The 8,850-nt window shown below is 62.3% G+C and overlaps 1 protein-coding gene across 1 annotated transcript; it reads right to left on the reverse strand.

Annotated features, from left to right (window-relative positions):
* Positions 1 to 2,981: 2,981 nt before the first annotated feature.
* REN (renin) lies at positions 2,982 to 7,234 on the reverse strand. The gene is made up of 10 exons (XM_062594812.1): positions 7,134 to 7,234; positions 6,163 to 6,319; positions 5,843 to 5,966; positions 5,471 to 5,589; positions 5,102 to 5,298; positions 4,682 to 4,690; positions 4,253 to 4,375; positions 3,656 to 3,800; positions 3,461 to 3,559; positions 2,982 to 3,143 (listed from the first exon to the last, which is right to left on the reverse strand). Exons 1-10 carry the CDS (start codon positions 7,232 to 7,234, stop codon positions 2,982 to 2,984), a joined length of 1,236 nt encoding a protein of 411 aa, XP_062450796.1.
* Positions 7,235 to 8,850: the final 1,616 nt, after the last annotated feature.

Raw genomic sequence — 8,850 nt, forward strand, 5'->3', positions numbered from 1 at the left:
GGAACCGGGAAATGGCCCTGGCAAAGGCCATTAGAGGTGTTAATAGGCTGGCTTAAGGGGCCCAAGCACAGCACCGCAGCAGCCCAGGCGTTTCTTGTTCCTACTGCTCACGACTGTGCTGAATGGGAATAGAATTGGATCCAAGAAACATCCTATTTTAGGCCACTCTGACCATTTTCCAGCTAAGAGCTATAGCCAGAAGCCATTATGTTTTTTTTTCTTAAGTCACCCGTGTGCTTTTGTAAGCTCAGATCCACTCGTGTCTTCTCCAGACCAGAGCCTTTGCAGCGTGGAGGAACAGGCAGAGAAGGCCCAGTTATTTTTAAGCAGAGAATTTCCCTGCTGTAGGAAGGAAATGCAGAAGCTTGCCAGTGTGTCTATGCAGCCAAAAGGTTGCGCAGAGGCCGGGCTGCAGCTCAGAAGCTGCCTCGTGCGTGTGCCCCCTCGCTGGAGCTCCCCCCGCGGCTCGGCCTCCCTCCCGCGCGCGCCGCCTTCGGGGCCGCCGGTTCCCAGCCCCGAGGATTTCCTGTGCTCGCGAGCAGACGCGCGGTGGGTACGCAAGCGCGCGCAGGAAACGCTGGATGGAAGCGAGAGATGCGCTGACCTCTGGGGCCCCTTCCCTCCGCCACCAGGCCCCAAGCGGCGCTTGCAACGGCGCCTACATGCCGCTACCTGTTCTTGCTGCCGCCGCAGGAGCCGCAGATCGGTGTCTGCAGGCAGTGATTGAAACACCACCGTCGGGTGGCTGGAATGTGCCAGCCCTGGAAACCTGGGGTTGTGGGTGCTGACATTACGAGGTTCGAATGCTCCAGCTAGGCTCTACAGCCACAGAGGCTGCTGCCCTCCCACCGGGGACAAACATCCGCCTGGCCACATCCTCTCCGTGCGAGCCTGCGCTGCCGCTCTGCGTGCCAGGGAAGGGGACGAGGTGCCTCACGGGGAGGCAGGGCTGCGAGCGGGCGCCGAGGCTGATGCCTACCTGGCTGGAAAGGTCACACAGCAGCAGCCGTTTCTGTGCTTAAAGGAGCATCACGCTCCCAAAAAACCGTTGCAGCCTGCGAGTCATCTGGTGTCAGCCTGTGCTTCGGGCAGCACTGGGAATTCATCAGCAGTAGCTACCGGCGGCAGAAATGAGGGCAAGAAGCTTCTGCAAAGCGATTGCACTCAGATGGTGACTTGCTCCAGAAGCCTGAACGTGCTTTGCTTTGCAGGCACGTTTCCCAGGGCTCTGCTGTGGTCGTGAACCATGGCAGTAGCGTCACCTGAGCTGGTCAAACTGGAGGCGAGAGCACGCTGCAAACTGCTCGGCATGGTGGAGCTCTGGGATTAGCAGCAGACGCGCTGTAACTCGAACCACCGCGGCGCTCCCGCATAGCTCGAAACGTCAGCGGCCAGACCGAGCGCTCCCAGCTCCAGCACGCGCCTGCCTGCTGCGTGTCGCCACACGCGGGCAGCGCGGAGACAAACCACTGGCTGTTAGCTTGAGCCAACAGGGCAAGGAAAGCAAATCCAGGCAGTGGGGCAGCAAGAGCTGCCTTCCTGGTGGGGCAAAGTCAGCCACCCTTAAGTAGAGAGGCAGGCGCCTTCCCCTCCCCAAAGGGCCATAAAGCAGGTGCACAGCCGGGCCCCCCTGCCTGGGGGTAGGACTAGCAGGGGTAGCCCACGCAGAGCAGCTCCCCCATTTGCCTCCTGGGGGAAAGCAGTTTGAGGCACAGATACTGCTTGCAAACCTTCACCTCCTGCAAAAACACTTGCTTGCTCTTTGAACTGGGACTTGACCTGGGGTATATACACGCTCCTCAGTGTGAATGCTGCCCAGAGTCTCTATCTGAGAGAGCTGAAGCGTAAATATTCCCTTTCCCAGGTCTGGGTGGTGCTGGGACCCTGCTTGCGAGCTGGCAGAGCCCAGCCCTGCTGCCCTGGCTGCCCCTGCATGCTCACCCGGGGTCTGCACTGGGGCCCAGGGCAGCAGGGCTGGCACAGCAGCTTCCAGCAAGGGCAGGATGCGGATTAACCCGAGGCACCTGGAGCGGCCAGGGAGCATCCTTTACGGCTTCAGCTTAATCTCCTCCTGGCTCGTGCTGCAGGCTTCAGAGCAAGGTGCGGAGCACCAGTGGAGCTGGACGATGTTTTCCTTTGCCTTGAGGCGGGCTAGGAGCAGGCATGATGCTACCATGGCTCAGCCTGGGGTGGGAGCTTCTCTAGCCTCATTTGCCATCAAGCTCTTAGGGCTGATTGCATCTTCTAAAGAGGGGTGCAGCATGGACACAGAGGAAAGGAGGTTTATCATATCATCCAAACAGCCCCAATTTGCCTGCATGTAGAGGCACTGGCACTAGCTGGGAGCATGTCTCACTTTTGTACAGGAACAATATAAAAGCAGCGTGTCTGCGACAGTGAATCCCAATAAAGGAATACTTGTTTCCCAGTTCTCTCAAGAGTCTGTCCCATTTCTCCCTCCTCTGCAAGAACAAGCATCAATTCAGCAGCCTGTTGCTTTGAGGTTTTGTTTAATGCAAAGTCACGGAGGGGAATAGGGTTAACACCAGCTCAAACTGTCATTAAACACAGCCAGATTACTTTTTCTCCCACTCGGAGAGTAACGCGGACTGTGACAAATCATCACTCCTCAGTACATCTGCAACCTGCCAGCACCGCCGGCTTCTCCACGCGCTGGTTTTACTATTGCACCTCACCCTGAAATCTCCGGAGCTGCCACTCCACACACGTGATGCCGCTTCGACCTCCACGCTGAACGTGCTCGGTAGAAAAAGCATTTCAGGCTCCGCTCTCCCCGGAAGCAGAGACTCTCGCAAAGCGGAGCGGGGCTTTGGGAGCGGGAGAGGCTTTGCTTCAGTACAGAGAGGAGGCGGCTGCATTTTAAGGCAACGCCGTTCTCGTTCGCACTTCAAAATGCTCCTTCTCGGCGGTCCTCTCGCCTCCGAGCCGGCTGCCTCCCTCCGCCCCGTACCCCCTCGCCGTCAGAGGGCCGTGGCAAAGCCGATGCGGTTGTTGCGCCGGTCGAACTTGGTGTAGTAGTGCCCGATGAAGCTGGCTCCCAGGATCCAGAGAGGGCCGGCCGGGGGCGGGATGTCCAGGCCCGCGAAGGCCACGACGCAGATGTCCTCCCCGTACTGGGACTGCTGCGAAGAGAGAGGAGGAGACCCGCGGGGTGACCGCGGGGCCGGTGGGAGGTCCCCGCTCCCGCCGAGTGACCGCCAAAGGGTCGCTCTTCCCAGAGAAATGCCTTCTGCTTGGCCCCGACCTCCCTCTCTCTGGGAGGCAGGAGCCCTGCTTCTCTCAGCGCTTTTCCACCCATCCCAAATCTCCCTGAAAGCACCCAGTAAAGCTGGGCTTGTCCAGACACCACTGCAGATCGGGAGGGCTTTGGGAAGGAGAAGCATCGTGCTGGGGCGCGCTGCAGCCGCGCAAGGAGGTCCGCGGCGGGACGCCCGCTTACCCGGAGGACGTAGGCTGAGCCGCTGAGCCCGTAGGCCTTCCCCCCCAGGTGGAAGGAGATGTTGGGCAGCTGCGGGACTTTGTCACAGTCGACAACGAACTGCAGGAGGAAGGAGACAGAGCTGAGCCACATCTGCGGGGCGCGGGTGGGGGCAGCCGGGAAGGAGGAGCGCGGCAGGGACACGGGCTCGCTCACCTCTCCCTCGGCCATTTCGGCCGCCCCGATGGCTTTCATCAGCACGGACACGGGGCCGGCCGGGCCGGTGATGTAGGACGCTCCCGTGTCGATAGCCACTGAGCAGCCTTCTTTGCAGAATAAGATTTCGGCCCCTACGGACACCCTGTGGCGGGAGGGAAGAGGGGCGGCAGGGCAGCACAGCTGGGCTCCCGGAGGGCCATGCCGTGCCAGGAGCCCCATCTTCGGCGGCTCTGCCCGGCCAGCCGGGGGAATACCAGCCAATGCCGATCCCGGTGTCTCCAGGGCACCGGGAATGCTCCCTGCAAAGCTTCTCAAACGCGAAAGCTAAGCTTAATCACGTGCCTTAAAAAACACAAAGCAGAACTGTTTCAGCGCCTCGCACTACTTCTGCAGGACTAAAGGGTCCGCGCTCCCCGCCGGGTACCGCGGCTCCCCGGGAGCAGCCGCAGCGCGAAGGTCCCTCCCTCCCTCCCGAGCGCCAGCCTCTGCGGACCCCCAGCCCCCAGTCCGTGCCCCCAGCCCGCTGTGGCATGCCCGGGGGGCACAGGTGGGACTGGGTCGCACAGCACCCAGGCGGCCCCCTCCCTGTCTCACCCCTTCATGCTGATCTGCCAGTATCCGCTCTTGCTGACGCTCAGGTAGTGGAAGTCCCCGGTGTAGTAGGCTGGGTCGCTTCCTCCGAGGATTATTTCCCCGCCGAGTTTCAGAGGGGAGTTCCTGGGAGGCAAAGCACAGTGTGGTTTCCCCCGCAGCCCCCATCCCCGAGGCCGGCAAGGCGCGAGGCGGAGTGGACGAGACGCGGAGTTAGTGCCCGGAGGTGGGGAAGGCGCCAGGAGGAAGGGCTGCGCCGTGCCGCAGTCCCCGAGCCGCTCCGCGTGGGCTCCCCGCGCCTGGGCGGGCAGGGGGCAGCGGGTCTCGGGCTGGAGCTCGTCCGAACCGGCGCAGCCTCCCGCCGGCGCCAGGTGCACAGGGGGTTGTTAGTAGGGTGCTGTCTCGAGAGTGCTTGTGTTTTCATCTTCTTACTTGGAAGCTCTGCAAAGAGAGAGATGCACCGTGAACCTGTGAGCGGAGGCAGCTGCAGACCCACGCAGCACCTGGATGACTCTGTGGCTTCGTCCCATGGATGATTTTTCTTTTATTTATATATTTCGCCTTTTACGGGAATGCTGAATTCGCTCCCAGCTGGGATGCTCCAGCAGTGCTAGCAAAGCTAGAGACTTTGCACGATTTGCCAGGCAGCTTCAGATGAGCATCCACTCAGCTCCATCTCTTGCACTGCTCCTCCAGGCACCTTCCACGTGCATGATGGCCGTGCCCTCACCCCACCTCTGCTCCCCCTGCAACGCGGCTGAGGTGCAAACTCAGCACCGGTGTCTGCAGCACCCACACCTGGCACGACAAATACCCTCCCCAGCCCAGGCGCCTGCTCCCCGCGAGACCCACCGGCTGTAGTAGACGGAAAACACATCCTCCTTGAGGATCTGCTGGGAGAGGATCCGGTCGAAGACAGGGGTGATGCCGTCGATGGCCTGGCTGGGGTAGCCCATGCCCAGCACCCCGTCAAACCTGGCGAAGATGAAGGGGAAGGCAGGCAGCACCGTGGCCTCAGCGAAGACCTGGATGATGGGGATATCCGATACCTGGGGAGGGGAAGAGCCTGAACATCTTCGCAGGGAGCTTGGGGGCAAATCCCCAGCAGAGCCCCCCACTCTGGGTAACTCTCCTGCTTGTAGGTGGGAGCAGAGCCGTGCAGGTGGGTATCTCTCCTAACCCTCGGTGGCTCCGGCTCTGCAATCCAGGGCCGGCACTCACCATGACGATGTCCTGGCTGAGGAAACCTTTGACGCTCCCCGTCCCATAGCGGATCGCGAACGCCGTGCCGTTCGCTACGTATGTGCACGATTTGGAAGAGTCGTAGCGGCTGTGGGAAACTGCGAAGGGGAGGACGTGCATCAAACAGGAGGCAAGGAAGGTGGCCCCGGCTGGCGGCCCCTGCTCCCCCAGCCACGCGGGACGAGTGTCCCGGCATCAGGGAGACCCAGCTGCAGGAAGCTTAACAGCGCCGGCCCGTGCCGAGCAGCCCTGCAGAGACGAAGGGACCCGCGGGGCCGAGGCTGGACGGCGTTTCTCACCCCAGCCCCGTTCCCGGGACTGAGGGCGCTCACGGCGCAGCCCGACACTCACCGCAGGCGCTGTACAGGGGTGAGCACTTGTGGGACGGCACCCACAGGTTGGCCGAGCCCGTATCGAAGACCACCTTGAAGGTCTGCGCTGGGGTGCCAATGCTGATCTCGCCGAAGTACTGGGTCTGGAGGAGGCACCGTGCGGGGAGCGCTGCTGAGGGGTGGGCGCGTGGGCAGCACCGGGCGCTGGAGCATCCCTGCTGCCCAGGGGATGCTCCTGGGTCTGCACCTGCGTGGGGCTGCCGGGGAGGAACCTCGTCTGCCCCACAGCAGCATTGCTGGGGGCACCAGGGCTGAGCCCCTCGGCCGGGGGACACTCACGTCCAGGTAGTTGGTGAGGACGGTGGGAGCCGTGCCGTTTCGCGGGCCGGCCGCCCCGCGGTGGTGGCTCTGCCTCAGCTCGGGGAAGACGTCCGCCACCTTCACGCCCATCTCCTGCAGCATCTGGCGGATGGAGGGCATCCTCCTCAGCGCGATCCTGGCGGGCGAGCGAGGAGAGGGCCGTGGGGCTGCCGCGCGGAGACCCCCTCGCTGCCCGCGCCGTCCCGCCGCGGGAAATCCAGCCGCGTGGCTCTAGATGGCAGCAGCTCCCCGCCGCAGCCCGAGCCCCCCTGCTCCCCGCGGCCAGCCCTGCGCCGGCCTCGCTCCCACGCCGGCCTCGCTCCCACGCCGGCCTCGCTCGCCACGCCAGCCTCCGGTGCCGCCATCCTGCCAGGGCCAGCGCTGCCGCCGGGGGACGCAGCCTGGAGCAGCGCTGCCCAGCCGGCACCGACGGCTCCGGACGCGGCCAAGGATGGAGAAGCCGGTGCCGGCCCTGGGAGGCTGCGGGTAGACACGGCAGCCTCGTCCTCCTGAACATAGCCCGGGAAGGATCCCGAGGGAGAGGTGGTTCCTGCCGCAGCAGATACCTGCTGCCCGCGGGGGGAGGGGGTTATACGGCTCCGGCGGCACAGAGCCATCGCAAGCAGGTTTAGCCGAGCAGAGCCCAGCCTGGGGCTCAGCTCTTCTGGATTGCGAGGGAAGTGCTTCACCTTGGCCTCGTTGCTTTTTCTTTTTTGAAGCAGAGATGCTGCTAAGCTATGCAGTGCTCAAAGGGAGAGGGGAAGAGAAGCAAGGGAGACCAGAGGTGCTAGCGAGAAAAGGAAAAGGAAAGGTATTTTCTAGCTGCTCTGAAGGCAAGTGTTACAGGAGGAGAATCCTCAGTCCTCAGCACTGGCCAAAGCACTAAGAGATGACAGGAGACAGCAAGACCCAGCGCGTTTCAGCCCGCGAGTGACGTGTACGACTGCTACCTTTGCAGACCCTGGGTCGGCGAGTGGAAGATGCTGGCGCCCCAGGTCACAGCCACCACCACCAAGTACTGCGGCAGCCTGCTGCTCTGTCCTGCCAGCATTGCAAGCTCTCCCCGGGCCACCTCCTCCTCCGACAGCAGAGTCCTTCGTGCCTCCAAGGGGAGGGCGCTTTTATAGCCTGAGTTTCTGCATCTGAGTGGGTTTCTCCTCCCTATGGGCTGGGGGAGGGCTGGAGGCTGGGGAACGCACCCCGTGCCAGTAGCCGGAGCGGCCTGGGCCAGCAAGCCCTGTGCAGGACAGCCGAGGAGCGCGGCTGGCACGGGGAGCTGCGAATAGCTCGGAGCCGCTCACCCACGCTCTTTGCAATTAGTAGCATTTCTGCGTGTCAGCACCAGGCCGTCACTAACCGGCGTGAGCAGGGCATGGGCCAAGTGTCTGCCCGTGTCAATCAGGAGAGCGGCACCGAAGGCAGCAGCGGCGGCTCAGGTTAACCAGGGCTTGCTCCATCCAGGGCCTGAAGCACGCTCTGGCCGCAAACAGCTTTACCAGTCCCACGCTGCAGCAGCAGAAAGGAGGTGCAGAGGAACAGGCTTTTCCCAAAGATCCCAGAGCCAAGAGAAGCAGGCTCTGGCACTCTGCTGCAGCGCTCTCAGCCTCACAAACATCAACTGCAAAACCACAAGACCACACTGCCCTTTCGGGAGCTGCACAGAGCACACAGCAAGCGGGGAAAGCACTGTGCAGCCCGGTTACGCCGGCTAGTGAGTGCAGCCTCCTTGAATGCAGAGTCCAGGTGCAGGGAACAGCAAAACTCGTTGCAGTTGTTATATATGATGTTATATCGAGGTAGAAATGCCCACGGCCTGGCCGTTCATGCCCTGGTCAGGAGGAGCAGTCTGCTCTCTGCCCTATACAAGCAAGGTGCAAAGGTGCCCAGCAGCCCTGCATGGCTTTGGGTGCCTGACCTGCTGCAGCTGGTCCTGCTCTGCATTTTGGAAGGAAAAAGAGAAAATTGCCCCTTGCCCATGGCAGAGTTTCCCAGCTCTGATCCGCCAGCCTCCTCCTGGAAAGATGGAGGCGTTTTCAGAGAAGCCCTAAGAGGATGGCAGAGGGGGTGGATGGGTTTTCCTGGATGCCTTGACCAGGAGCAGGAATTTCCCCAGCCCAGCAGCCTGCAGGGCCTTTCCCAGGCTGCAGCCAGCCCGGTGGCTCAGGGATCCAACTCTGCGCCCTCCACGACTCGAAACACAGGCAAAGGTGGACTGAGCCTGCTAACAAGGCTCCAATCTGCCTCTTACTTGATGTAAGATGAGGGCACGCACCGGAGGGAACTCGGGGGCCACACGTTACCAGGAGGGCATCCAACCTGCTTAAAATATCCCGGCTCGTGCTGTTGCTGCAAGGTGCGTTGCTGCTCCCAGCCTCCGGGAGGGTCTGAGCTGGCCAAGGGTGGGCTCTGCTGCTTGGCACCCACCCTGCTGCACGCCGGGCTCCCGCGCTCGCCGGGGCTGCGGGTCCCAGCGCAGTGCCCGGTCAGTGCTGGATCAGGTCCCATGACTCCGAGCCAAATGCTCGAGCCCGGGGAACCTCGATGGGAAATTACTGCAAGGGCAATAAAACTGTTCTCGGAAGAAACTCGGTTACATAACGGCCGCTGCCTCGAAATGCCCAGCTGCGCGAGCGCGCTGACGTGCTCCTGCCGCAGACGGCGTTTCAT

Source organism: Rhea pennata, chromosome 25, assembly GCF_028389875.1.
Source record: "Rhea pennata isolate bPtePen1 chromosome 25, bPtePen1.pri, whole genome shotgun sequence".
NCBI classification, from domain to species: domain Eukaryota; kingdom Metazoa; phylum Chordata; class Aves; order Rheiformes; family Rheidae; genus Rhea; species Rhea pennata.

Bases quoted from the DNA above. Each gene is read 5' to 3' on its own strand.
- REN (XM_062594812.1), bottom strand. From the start codon at position 7,234: ATGCTGGCAGGACAGAGCAGCAGGCTGCCGCAGTACTTGGTGGTGGTG. The intron at 3,801-4,252 runs GTGAGACAGGGA...CTCCCGCCACAG, and splicing joins TGGCAGATCAGCATGAAGGG to GGTGTCCGTAGGGGCCGAAA. The intron at 3,560-3,655 runs GTGAGCGAGCCC...TTCCTCCTGCAG, and splicing joins CCGAAATGGCCGAGGGAGAG to TTCGTTGTCGACTGTGACAA.